At 61.3% G+C, this 12,872-nt stretch overlaps 1 protein-coding gene across 3 annotated transcripts in view; it reads left to right on the plus strand.

Moving 5' to 3' along the window:
- MYRF (myelin regulatory factor) overlaps positions 1-12,775 on the plus strand; it is a 34,986-nt gene extending 22,211 nt beyond the window's left edge. The window contains exons 9-27 of one of the 3 annotated variants that reach the window (XM_065936513.1): positions 120-196; positions 356-466; positions 1,062-1,152; positions 1,511-1,711; positions 1,963-2,074; positions 2,567-2,676; positions 3,536-3,696; positions 3,768-3,840; positions 3,942-4,030; positions 4,334-4,402; positions 4,827-4,907; positions 5,049-5,134; positions 5,244-5,435; positions 5,675-5,926; positions 7,405-7,507; positions 7,738-7,812; positions 8,166-8,271; positions 9,742-9,816; positions 10,000-12,775. In XM_065936513.1, the coding sequence (XP_065792585.1) occupies positions 120-196; positions 356-466; positions 1,062-1,152; positions 1,511-1,711; positions 1,963-2,074; positions 2,567-2,676; positions 3,536-3,696; positions 3,768-3,840; positions 3,942-4,030; positions 4,334-4,402; positions 4,827-4,907; positions 5,049-5,134; positions 5,244-5,435; positions 5,675-5,926; positions 7,405-7,507; positions 7,738-7,812; positions 8,166-8,271; positions 9,742-9,816; positions 10,000-10,080 (2,145 nt within the window). In that variant the 3' untranslated portion in view covers positions 10,081-12,775. Of the gene's footprint in view, positions 1-119; positions 197-355; positions 467-1,061; positions 1,153-1,510; positions 1,712-1,962; positions 2,075-2,566; positions 2,677-3,535; positions 3,697-3,767; positions 3,841-3,941; positions 4,031-4,333; positions 4,403-4,826; positions 4,908-5,045; positions 5,135-5,243; positions 5,436-5,674; positions 5,927-7,404; positions 7,508-7,737; positions 7,813-8,165; positions 8,272-9,741; positions 9,817-9,999 lie in introns of all 3 variants that reach the window. The other 2 variants (XM_065936511.1, XM_065936512.1) reach the window with 2 other exon arrangements.
- The last annotated feature ends 97 nt before the right edge of the window (positions 12,776-12,872 follow it).

Consider the following 12,872-nt stretch of genomic DNA (forward strand, 5'->3'; position numbering starts at 1 on the left):
GCCTCAGTTCCCTCAGGAGCTCCCGCTGGGCTGGGCCTGGGCTGACAGGCTGAGGAGGGCAGGACCAGGTGGGGAGACCCTGGGTCCTGAGGTGCCCTTGGCCTCTGCTCCTCCCCCAGCTGGAGGCCCTGAACCAGTCCATCAACATCGAGCAGTCGCAGTCGGACCGAAGCAAGCGGCCCTTCAACCCCGTCACGTGAGTGTCTGAGCAGTGTTGGGGGGGAGGTCCCAAGGAGGGTGGAAGGCACTCACAACCTGCCCCTCCCGCACATTCCTCACCCCGGGGCCCCCCCGCGGCCTGGCTCTCCGCAGCCCTCCTTCCCTGGCCCCTGAGTACCCTGCCCCTCCTCTGCAGGGTCAATCTGCCCCCCGAACAGGTCACGAAGGTGACTGTGGGGAGACTGCACTTCAGCGAGACCACCGCCAACAACATGCGCAAGAAGGGCAAACCCAACCCCGACCAGAGGTAAGCTCCCTGCCCGGGAGCCCCTCCGTTTCTGAAGACCAGGGGCTGGAGGGTGTCTCCCCCCACCCCCCAGCTTGCCAGGCACGGAGTCCCAGAGATTGACCCACTTCCCAGATGACGGACCTGGGTTTCGGAGCCCTTCACCACTTACGGATGGGAAAGCGGAAGCTGGCTTCCTAGCTGTTTCCGCCCCCTAGTGGAGACTCAGGTTCCTTCTCTGTAGTGCGGGCTTAGTCGCTTCAGTCGTGTCTGACTCTGTGCGACCCCAGGGACTGTAGCCCCCCCAGGCTCCTCTACCCATGGACATTCTCCAGGCAAGCATACTGGAGTGGGTTGCCATGCCCTCCTCCAGAGGGGTCTTCCAGACCCAGAGATCGAACCCACGTCTCTTCTGTCTCCTGCATTGGCAGGCGGGCTCTTTACTGCTAACTCCACCTGGGAAGCCCCTGCTCTGTAAGGTGGGGTGTTCATGCTCTCCTCCCAGGCGTCTGGGGGAGATGACCAATTGCACTGTACATCTGACCCAGGAAGGCTGGTGGAGGTGGAAGGGAATGGGGTGGGACCCAGGGCGCCTCTGAGACCCTCTTGTGTCCAGGTACTTCATGCTGGTGGTGGCCCTCCAGGCCCACGCACAAAATCAGAACTACACGCTGGCCGCCCAGATCTCAGAGCGCATCATCGTCCGGGTGAGGGCCACCTCCCCACAGGGGGCTGAGAGTCCTCCCCAGACCTGGGAGAAACAGCGCCCAGGAGAAATACAGGGTCCTCAGGGGTCAGGAGCTGGAGTGCTGATTCTGTGTGGCCCTGGGCAAGGCTCCCACCCTCTCAGGGCCAGTGTCTCCTTCACAATAAAGTGTGGAGGTGGCCAGGACCCGGTTGGTGGCTTTTCTGAAAGTTGCAGACAGTTTAAGGACAGTTTAAGCTGAATATGGGGGGTGAGGAGCTCCGGCTGGAGCTGGAGGGGTGGCTGCGGGGTTTCCCCCTCTCCCAGGGCGCTGCGCATCCCCCGACCCCCAGGACTGATCCAGCCCCAACTCCTGCCAGGCCTCCAATCCAGGCCAGTTTGAGAGTGACAGCGAGGTGCTGTGGCAGCGGGCGCAGGTGCCGGACACGGTCTTCCACCATGGCCGTGTGGGCATCAACACGGACCGGCCGGATGAGGCGCTGGTGGTGCACGGCAACGTCAAGGTCATGGGCTCGCTCATGCACCCCTCTGACCTGCGGGCCAAGGAGCACGTGCAGGAGGTGGGGGCAGGGCCGGGGGCGGGGACTCCCTGAGCGGGGAGGAGCCGGTGGCAGGGGCGGGCTGGGGGCGGGGCTGTCTTGTGGGCGGGGCCCCGAGGGGCGGGGCTCCAGGGGAAGGCCATAGAGGAGGCTGGCCCTGGGTCTCTGGATCCTGCCACGCTGGTGGTAGCAGGGTCTGCCCGCCCCCACACTCCTGCCACCGGACCGGCCCAGGAGGGGAGGGGTTCAGTTGGGCCCTGGCTCCCGCGCAGGTGGACACCACGGAGCAGCTGAAGAGGATTTCGCGCATGCGGCTGGTGCACTACAGATACAAGCCAGAGTTTGCCGCCACTGCCGGCATCGAGGCTGCGGCTCCAGAAACCGGTAAAGATCTAGAGGCTGGGATCTGGCATCTGGTAACCCCGCCCCTGTCCCCTGTCCTCTGGAAACCCTGCTTCCAAGAACCCCTTCCCTCGACTCTTGGAACCCCGCCCCTGGGAATCCTGGCCCTCTGGGAGACCTGCCCGTTCGCCCGGAGCCCCTGCACTTTGACGCTGGAAGTCTGGCACTTGTGGCCCCGGGATCCCCGCTGCTCTGCTCCCTGGATGAATATTGCTTTTATTCTCCTTGATCTCTGTCTCCTTTCCCTTGTGGTCCGTCCTTCCAGGAGTCTGCCCCTAGCCCCGCCTACCCCGCGGAACTCCACACCTTGATCCCTGGAACTGCCACCCTGTCCCTGGGAAACTGCTCCAGGGCCCCCTGGTTCTCAGATTTCCGGCTCCCAGAATTTCACCCTCACCAGTCCCGGCCCCTGCCTGCATTATGGTGATGTGGGCAGTCCTCCCTCCAACACACTCTTGGCTTGTCCCTCCTCAGGTGTCATTGCTCAGGAGGTGAAGGAGATCCTGCCCGAGGCCGTGAAGGACACGGGAGATGTGGTCTTTGCCAATGGGAAAACCATAGAGAACTTCCTGGTGGTGAACAAGGTCTCTGGGTGGGGGAACTGGAAGGAGCCCAAGAGGCAGAAGGGTGGACCAGCTGGAGGGCATTCAGCACCACCCCCCACCCCCATAGAGACAGGGCACTGAAGTGCAGAGAGTCTGAGCATCCCTCTACCCCAGCCTTCTCTCATGCTGATTCCAGAGCCCCTTCCCCACCCCGCAGGGAGAGGTGGAGGTGGGAGATGAGGACTTGGCCAGTCTGTGGCTGTGTGATCAAGGGCAAGAGGAACCTCCTGAGAGTCATCTTCCTCTCCTGCAAAAGGCGGGAAACAATTCCTCCTTACAGTCCCTCAGTTACAGCTGAGAACTTCTCATGCTATTTTGTTATTCAGTTGCTCAGTCATGTCTGACTCTTTGTGGCCCATGGACTGCAGCATGCCAGGCTTCCCTGTCCTTCACCCTCTCCCAGAATTTGCTCAAATTCATGTCCATTGAGTTGGTGATGCCATCCAGCCGTCTCATCCTCTGTCATGGGGTTATGGCAAAGTTTAAATATGTGGTTTGTTGAGGATGATGTTTGTAACTTTCGTGGCATGAGGCTGGGTGCCAGTGAGCATGTCCTAGGTCTTGGCCTCTGCTGAAGTCTCAGACACCGTGTCCATCAGAGGGGGAGATGGAGGTGGGAGGCTCTGAGGACCGCGGGTTCTGATCACAGGTGGGGATAGGTGCAGAGGTGGGATGGTGTTCAGAGGCAGGAACAGGGAGCCGGGGAGCTGAGGCTGGACGAGAGGTGAGGCTGGCCGGGGTGGGGCTTCGAGGGCTCCCTCCTGCTCCCCCATGGGCCCGGGGCCCAGGGCTCCCAGGGGCTGACTGTGCCCTCGACACTGGCCATCGTCTGCGGCAGGAGCGCATCTTCATGGAGAACGTGGGTGCCGTGAAGGAGCTGTGCAAACTGACAGACAACCTGGAGACACGCATTGATGAGCTGGAGCGCTGGAGCCACAAACTGGCCAAGCTGCGGCGTCTCGACAGCCTCAAGTCCACCGGCAGCTCGGGTGCCTTCAGGTGGGGGCGCGGGCCAGGGGAGGGCCAGACCCCCTTCCCGGGACACCTCTGATCTGGTCCTCTTGCTGCAGCCACGCAGGGAGCCAGTTCAGCCGGGCAGGCAGCGTCCCCCACAAGAAGAGGCCCCCCAAGGTGGCCAGCAAGGTGAGGGTGGGCAGGATGTGGGGCAGGCTGGACTGGGGTCTCCCCATCCTCATGGCGCTCCCTAAGTCTGGGCCTTTGTCCCCATTCCTCTTGGTCCTCAGTCATCACCTGTGGTCCCAGACCAGGCCTGCATCAGCCAGCGCTTCCTGCAGGGAACCATCGTGGCCCTGGTGGTGGTCATGGCCTTCAGGTGACTGGTCCTCCAGACTCTGGGGGTGGCTGGCTCGGGGCATCGGGCTGCCCGCAGGCCCGGGCCTCAGGGAGCAGGAGGCCCTGGCCCAGGAGATGAAGTGGCTGAGCTCTCGGGCGAGGAGCGGGGGGGTTGCCTCATCCTGTCTCCTCCTCCCCCCACCCCGGGACTGGGGAGACCCACATACAGTCATCACTTTGGGAGCCTGTCCCCTGGGACCAAAACCCACAGGGCCCCATCCTGGGGAGAGGGCATGGGTCCGCGGCTCCGGCTCTAACAACAGCCCTTTCCTGTGGCTCCCAGCGTGGTGTCCATGTCCACACTCTACGTGCTGAGCCTGCGCACTGAGGAGGACCTGGTGGAAAGTGATGGGTATGTCCCTGCTCCAGGGGTGCCAGCCGTCACCAGGCCAGGTGGGGTTTGGCCAGGGTCAGAGGAGCCCTGGAAAATGTCTCCTGTAAAGGGGGCTCCACCTCAAGATCTCAGCCCGCTGGGGGTCTTTGGGGGGGTGGGGCGGGTGGTGGGTCAGAAGGTCCCCTGGTGTGGGGGGAGGCAGGTGCTTTGCTGTCCTGCTGAAGCTGGTGTTGCTCCCAGGCCTGCTCAGGGCTTCTCCAGGTAGCTGGGCCTCTGAAGGGCCCTGGTTAGGGCAAGGGGTGGGGGAAGGAGGGCCAGGGTGGGGCCTTGGGCTCTTCTGCCCACTGTCACCCTCAGCCCTCGGGCCATCTCTGACCGTGTCTTCTCTCTCTCTCCTCCCCGTGCCTGTCCCCCACCCTGTTTCCTCTCTGCCGCCCCTTAGCTCTTTTGCCGTGTCTACTTCCTGTCTTCTGGCCCTGCTCCGGCCCCAGCACCCTGGGGGGAGCGAGGCCATGTGCCCATGGTACGTGTCTGGACCAAGCCTTCTCCCCACTGCCTCCTTTCTGCCTTCCCTGTCCACCTCCTCACATCCCTCCCACTTCTCTGCGACTCCCAGCCCAGGCTCGCCCAGCCCCTCTGAGCTCAGCCCACGCTTCCCCAGCAGGTCCAGCCAGAACTTTGGGACCACTCAGCTCCGACAGTCCCCCGTGACCACTGGGGTGCTGGGCCCGCAGCCCTCTCTGCTGCTGGGTGCGTGCCGGGGGTGGGATTGGAGGGGGTAGGACGGGGAGCGCTGGGTGTGTCCTGGGCGGGGAGCTGTGCTGACCCCTCCAGCTCACACAGCCTCTGGTTTCCTCAGGTACCATCGGCCCGACCCGCTCAGCCCCAGCTCCAGCGCTCCGCACCTTGGACCTGTGTTCTACCCGCCCCTGCCCGGTCATCTGCTGCTCCTCGCCCAGCCCCACCCCCTCCACCGACCCCAGTCTGGGCCCCGGCTTTAATCCCAGTCCTGGTCTCAGCCCTAGTCCCAGCCCCCCCACCAACCGCTCAGGTATGGCTCGCCTGGGGCCCAGGGTTTGGCTTGAGGAGTTTTTACATGAGGCCTAAGAAAGCCCCCAAGGACCCATTAGCGGGAGGGTCTGATCTCCTGGAGCCCAGAATAAGGTTCTGGAAAAAGATTGAGACCAAGAGACAGATGGGAGTGACCTGGAGTCCCATGGGGCCCTCGAGACAGCTGGATAGGAGGCTGCCCATGCCCTCCTCTCAGCCTGGACCTGTCTATCTCTACAGGCCCCAGCCAGATGGCCCTGCTGCCAGTCACCAACATCAGAGCCAAGTCCTGGGGCCTGTCAGCCAATGGCATTGGCTACTTCAAGCATCCAAAGAGCTCCAACCCCGTGGCCAGCCCTGTGGTCCCCTTCCCTGGGGGCCAGGGCAAAGCCAAGAACGGCCCCAGCCTCGGTCTCCATGGCCGGGGCCGCCGAGCGGCTCCCGAGCCTGGCCTGAGCCCTGCTCAGCCCACTCAGGCCCGGGATCAGCCAGGTACCTGCCCTACCCTCTGCCCAGTTCAACCCAGCCTTGCAGGGCTCACTGGCTGGGGCCCATCTCAGCCCATCACTAGACTCCCCAGGTGCAGAGTCGTCAGTCCACATTCACTGAACGTGACTGAGTCCCAGGAATCAGGCCAGGCTGATTCTGTAGCTTTGTATCGATGGCCTTGGTTAATCCTCAGAATACTCCTGTGAGAACGGAATTGTCCCCATTGTTCACACGAGGAGATGGAAATTTGGGTGAAGTGACTTCCTGGGATCATACAGTCTGTTCGCAGCAGAGATGGAATTTGATCCCACGTCTGCCTGGCTCCTTCTGTATCACCCTGCCAGGGCAAGGAGGGTGCTGTGGTCCCCGCAGTTTTCCAAACCTCAAACTTTTGGTTTTAATGAAGCTGCTGCTGCTGCTGCTAATCGCTCCAGTCGTGTCTGACTCTGTGCGACCCCATAGACAGCAGTCCACCAGGCTCCCCCGTCCCTGGGATTCTCCAGGCAAGAACACTGGAGTGGGTTGCCATTTCCTTCTCCAACACATGAAAGTGAAAAGTGAAAGTGAAGCTAGAGGACCCTTTACTGTATTCGTTTTCAAACTGGGTGTCTCCGAACTTCCCCCACTCTCCACCCCAGGCTGCCTAGGAGGTTGAAGGGGAGGCTGAGAACCTTCCTGGTTTCAACCAGGCACCTCTGACTCTAGGTACTGGGCCTCCTCATCAGCTTTCATTTGATGGGTTTTGTGGCTTAAAAAAAAAAAGCTTCGAAACTGGTTTGCTGAGATTAAAGTTCAAAGTGATGGGGAAACCCCACGAGGCAGACGCTCACCAGGCACCATTTCCTGGTCCCCTGCTCTGGGGCTGGCTCTGTACAGGGCACCCGGGGGTGATGGAGACGGATGAGCCCTGCCCCCAAGGGCTCACAGACACGAAACAGCAGTGTGGCGACGCTCCCCTCACCTGTCCTGAGGGGACACAGAGGCGGCTTGGTGACTGGGGAGGGCACGGAGTCTGGACTGAGGTGGAGAAGTCATCAGGGGAGGCGTCCCTGAAGGAGGTGACGTGGAAGTTGAGTCTCTGAAGGACAGGGGATTTGTGTGTGGAAATACTACCATGGCTGATTTCAAGCTACCAACTTGACATCCCTGAGCCCCAAGTTGGGGAGAAATGTGTGCAATCAGGAGCAGAGTCCTAAAGAGTGGGCTCCCGGACGCTCCTGGCAGGGGGTGTGGAAGACCCATCCCTGCTCCTGGGTGTTCTGGGCCCGTCAAGGAGGCAGACCTCGGGCTCTTGGGAACTGGGGAGTCCTGGGGCTGCTGGGGAAGGTGGTGGTGTGACCTCAGTCTAAGTGGGAGCTGGAAAGAATAACGTGAAACTTATTCATGCTAAAGTGTGAATGACTGATCCAACTCAGGCAAGGGAAAATTTGACTCCTTCTCATTTGTGTCCTGACTTGTCACCCTCCTTTCTGCTCCAACAGCCTCTCTCCTTGCAGACCCAGTGCCATCCTTGACCTCCATCCAGGTGCTGGAAAATTCGATGCCCATTACTTCCCAGTACTGCGCTTCAGAGGATGCCTGCAGGTGGGCTCGGCTGCCTCCCTACATGCCCCCAGGACAGGTTCCCTTGGGTGACATGAGCCCAGGGGACAGGATCTTGCTCCCCTCAGGGAGGAAGTTCCCTCACAAGGCAGGGCAGCCCCTTCCAGGCCCTCGAAGGGCTCCCCTCTAGTCTGGGGGCTGAGGAATTGATGGGCGTTAGGGGTGGGGTGGCAGGGTGCCCTTGGGCTGAGGAGCCAGCTTGGCCCTTTCAGGCCTGGAAACGTCACCTACCACATCCCCGTCAGCAGCAGCACCCCCCTGCACCTCCGCCTGACCCTGCAGATGAAGTGAGTGCCGGCATGGGGGATGGGGGTGCGGTGGTCCTGGCGATCTGGGGGAGGGGCCCTGAGGGGGCTGCCAGCTCTCCTGCCCGCTGCGTGCTTCACTGGCCGTGTGACCCGGCAGTCTCTGGGCCTCAGTTGCTCATCTGTGAAATGGGCTGTGAAGAGTGTGCGGGATGGGGGATGGGAAGGGGTTTGTAGCCATCGAGGGCCTTGATGGCTGCGCCTTGTTGACTGGCTGAGAGGAGTCAGCGGCCAGTTTCTGTGGGGAGACGGAGGCCGAGTGGAGGGCTGGCTGGGAGGGGGCTGGGGTGGAGGAGCTCGGAACCCCAATTCCCTGCTGACTGGGCCTTCCTCAGCTCCTCGTCCCCCGTGTCCGTGGTGCTGTGCAGCCTGATGTCAAAGGAGGAGCCGTGCGAAGAGGGGGGCTTACCACAGAGCCTTCACGCCCATCAGGACACCCAGGTGCGGGGCGACAGGGAACCCGTGGGCCAGCCAGGCTGGAGCTTCCTCTTCCCAGCACAACTGAGCCCCCAAGTGGGCAAGGAGCGGGAGCCAGGGTCAGAGCAAAGGCGTCTCCACAAGGGACCCTTTGGGACCTGGGCCTCTGTGCCCCAGGGAGGGGGTGTGCACGCACCCTCCATGGCGAGTGTCTCCCGGCCCTGCCCTGCCCAAGGCCTAGCCTGGTGGAGACAGAGGGCGTCCTGGGAGCCCGGCAGGGAGAGCTGACCTTGTCTGGTCGCAGGGTCAGGACGCTTGCCTGCAGGTCACGCTTGATTTAAGACGAGACCTGAAGGACGATATGGGACGAGCAGGGGGATGGAAAGGGGACAGCGTCCCAGGAGTCGGGGAACAGCGTGTACAGCGGCCGGGCCACCAGGGAGACCATGGCACGCCGGCAGAGTTGGAAACATGGCGACGGTCGTGCCTCAGCGGAGCAGGGGAGGCCAGACCTCAGGCTCGGGCGGGGGCGGTGACCCGGTCCCATCTGTGACTTTGGAAGGTCTTGGGCTGTCTGGAGGGGGCAGCCTCCTGGTCTGGGAACCAGGCGGCTGGGACCCAGTCACTGTCTGGCTCCTCTCTGGTCACATGGCACTCAGCACACGTTGAGGCAGTTTCTTCTCGCCGATTCGTGTGTTTATTCAATCAGTATTTCTTGGGGCCTCCCCTGGCCCTGGCCCTGGGCTGGGCCCAGCTGAGGGGAGCCAGAGATGGGGTAGAAACAGACCTCACCTTCCAAGAACGCAGTCCCTCGCCAATGAGAAAAGAGGTGCAGAAGTAACTTGCGTAGAGGATGGAGTGCCGAGAGTCCTAAAGAGGCTCAGGCCCTGGGGCCCGGCAGAGAGGGGAGAGCAGAGAGGGGTGAACCCCAGCTTGGCCACATGTCGCCGTGGGAGTTTAGGCAGATAGCTCAGCAGTGCCCTCATCTGTAAGCAGCACCTCCTCAGCGGCGTGTAGCGAGGACGGGCTTAGTGAAACACGTCCATGGGCCCGGAGCACAGTGGTGAGGGAGGGCAGTGAGACAGGAGGCCGTGGGCCCTCAGGGCCGGGCACAGAGCATGCAGATAGATGGTGGCCCCTGCTGCTCCCCAAAGCAGAACTTGTGTCCTACAGCCTCTCCTGATTTCTGCTTCTCCCCTCTTGTGGCTCAACTGGTAAAGTATCCACCTGCATGTGGGAGACCTGGGTTTGATCTCTGGGTTGGGAAGATCCCCTGGAGAAGGGAAAGGCTACCCACTCCACTATTCTGGCCTGGAGAATTCCGTGGACTGTATAGTCCATGGGGTCACAGAGTCGGACACGACTGAGCGACTTGCACTTTCCTTTGTAAAACCTGCTATAGAGCCCGGGGCTGCGATGGCCATGGCGAGGGATGCAGGTTGTGGGGGTGGGGTCTGTGCCGCTGTCCTGACCCCTCTTCCTCTCTCTCCCCAGGGCACCTCCCACCAGTGGCCAGTAACCATCCTGTCCTTCCGCAGATTCACCTACCACTTCCGGGTGGCATTGCTGGTGAGCAGGGCACCCCGCCTCCCTGAGACATTCAGTGTGGGGCTTGGGGGAGAAGTGGGCGGGGGGCGTTGGAGAGCACATGGTGGGACTTGGGGCAGAGTCAGGTGATGACCGTCAGCAGGGGGACCGCCTCCTGCCTGACCATGGAGGCACTTCACTGGTTCCCCCTGCCCTTCCACCCAGGGTCAGGCCAACTGCAGCGCGGAGGCCCCGGTCCAGCCGGCCACGGACTACTACTTCCACTTCTACCGCCTGTGTGACTGAGCTGCCCTCTGGAGGCAGCGCCACACCAGGGCCCGGGGGTTCCCGGGCGCCCCTTCCACACTGGATGCAATGGTGTTACACTGGAGCCCGCCGCTGGCACTTCTTTGCAGACTGAGCCGGCTTGGCCCTCCCCGCGCCTGGTGAAACTGGAAGTCCTCACACTGGAGCTGCTGTTCCCGCTGGCGGCAACCCCACACCATGGATGGAGCTGGAGAGAGACCTGCTGGGCCCAATTCACGTCTATCCAGACACGGCCGATGCAGGCCTGGCGATGTCAGGTGCCCCAGAGGCGGGAGAAGCTGTGACTCTGTCCAGAGCCCACCCTCCCTGCCTCCCCTTCTGCCACTGGGAGCTGTCCCTCTTTGGGGAGAGCACCTGTCCGCCTTTGGTATTGGCGGGGGCTTGGCTCAGAGACCTGGCCGAGTCAGGAGTCGGTGGAGGGCGGACAGCCCTCGGTCTCAAAGCTGCTCCCTGGGAAGGGTTAGGGAGCAGACGTTTTAGGGTTTGACTGTTACCGGACTCGTACCTCTAAGCTTTAAGCGTGGCCCAGGAGGTCTCTTCTCCCTGGAAGAGCTTGGCTCCAAGAGCTCCCAGGGCAGCTGAAGCTGGCCCTGGATGGGCTGGCGACTGACCATGTGCCTTCTATACACTCAGTGCCTGGCCGAACCAGGGGCGGGGCCAGCGGGCCAGGTAAGCCTTGGACCCTAGAACCTGGAGTATCCCAAAGGGAAGTTCCCTGTGCAGCCACACAGCCTGGGCTCCGGGGAGCTTCCACTGGTCTCTGAGCAGAGGAGCCGGAATCCCTGCATGGCAGCAGGCTGGTCTTGGCTGGTGGATGAGTGGATGCAAATAGCTTCTGCTGTTATTAATGAAGTAATTACTAAAATGCACTTAAACCAGGGCAGGAGTAGAAGAATGGAGATGGAGAGTCCCGAATGGGCCAGAGCTCTGGGGGACACTTGAAAGGCAGGGCCCTGGCTCTGATCCGTCCCTGGGTGCCTCAAGACACCCACCCCACTCCGACCAACAGGACGGGCCTCTTCCCCCTCTCTTGTCTGCTGGTGGCCTCACCTTCCCAGATCAAGGGCCCCATGCTGGGCTCGGCCAGCCAGGCTGGGGGCCCTGTTCTCGGCAGTAGGCCCCAGTTCTGCCCATCCTCTCTGGAACAGAGCAGTGGGTTTGGGTTAATGAAGTCTTAATCTCAAGTGCCAATGTTAACCTTTCCTAGTGGGCATCTAGACCCTTCTGAGGCCACAGCCAGGCTCATGGAAGGAGTGGAAATCACTGCGCAGTGTCTGCCGAGAGTTCAGAAATGGGGACAGAACTGCCATCCTTGCCTGGTGATGTTCTGCCACCTCTTTGGGAACCAGGCCTTGCCCCTCCTGTCTCTCATTCTCAGCTTTGAGTGGGAGCCTTTCAGGGCAGACCTGAATCCTGAAGAAGCCTAGGAACAATGGGCCCTGTTCTGCTACGGTCATCAAGCACTTGTCCACACTGGCGGGATGGGGGGTAGCCAGGATACCTCACCTCCCAGCCCCTCCGCAGTGGGATTCCACGCCCTTCTTCTGACATAGGAATTAAGACAGTCCCCCACACCACTGCTTCCCTGGTAGTTCACCTTGTAAAGAATCCACCTGTAATGCAGGAGACCCCCCGTTCGATTCCTGGATCAGGAAGGCCCATTGGAGAATAGGCTACCCACTCCAGTATTCTTGGCCTCCCCTGGTCTTCAGCGGGTAAAGAATCCGCCTGCAATGTTGGAGACCTGGGTTCAATCCCTGGGTTTGGAAGATCCCCTGGAGAAGGGAACGGCTACCCACTCCAGGATTCTGGCCTGGAGAATTCCTTGGACTGTATAGTCCATGGGGTCACAGAGTCGGACACGACTGAGCGACTTTCAGGTCGCCACACCACACAGGTGGCTGAGCCTTACGTAGTACTACTGTTCTTCCCCCCACTGCGGGAACCCTCCCTAAATGCCATAAACCTGCCGAGCCTTGCCCCTTGTGATAGGATTCTGGGGCTTCCTCAGTGGGGCTGTAGGCTTCTTGGACCACAGCCCCTGAACTGGAGTTAAAGTGCTTAAACTGGAAAGTGACCCTCCACTGCCCCCTGGAGCCACTTGGACACAGCATCGCCCCAATCTGGTTAGCAGCTGGCTGTTTCCATGCCTGGGGAGGGGGTCCTCTGGGTGGAGGCTGGGGCCAAGTGGGGGCTTCAAGCTGCTCAAGGTGGGGGGGTGGGGAGGAGGTCAACCTTGGACCAAAGTTGCCTTAAGCCCAGGGAGGTAAAAGGGCTTCAGGAAAGGCCAGTGGGCCACCTGCTGGGAGCTGACAGCTGCCCAGTGGGTGCTGCTGAGTGGGTGTCTTGGCTCTATCCCCTACCCGTGGTCCAGCAACCCACTCCTCCCTTCCTCTCTCCCGTTTGGCATTGACTCCTGTAGCCATTGGGCTAATCTCCCCAAGCTTCAAGCTGTATATAGGGCCTCTCAATGCACAAGCGCCCTCGCCCACGTTACAGCCCCCAAGAAAGCCTGCATGTGCATAGCGCGCCCCCTCCCTCCCATATAACTGCCCCCCGCCACCCTGCCCCTAGCTCTGACTCGTATTTATCGTACCAGCTCTGACTCGAGCGGGCAGAGGGAAGCGGCCCCAGGCCTGCTTGCTTCCTGTCCCCTGTTCTTTTCTGAAGTAAATATACGTATATAAATAAATGTATAAATACTGCTTTGTATCTGAGCTTGCTTCCTGTCTTCTTGAGATTGTTCTGGGGCAGGGTGGGGGTGGGGGGAG

This window comes from Muntiacus reevesi, chromosome 5, assembly GCF_963930625.1.
Source record: "Muntiacus reevesi chromosome 5, mMunRee1.1, whole genome shotgun sequence".
Lineage (NCBI taxonomy): Eukaryota > Metazoa > Chordata > Mammalia > Artiodactyla > Cervidae > Muntiacus > Muntiacus reevesi.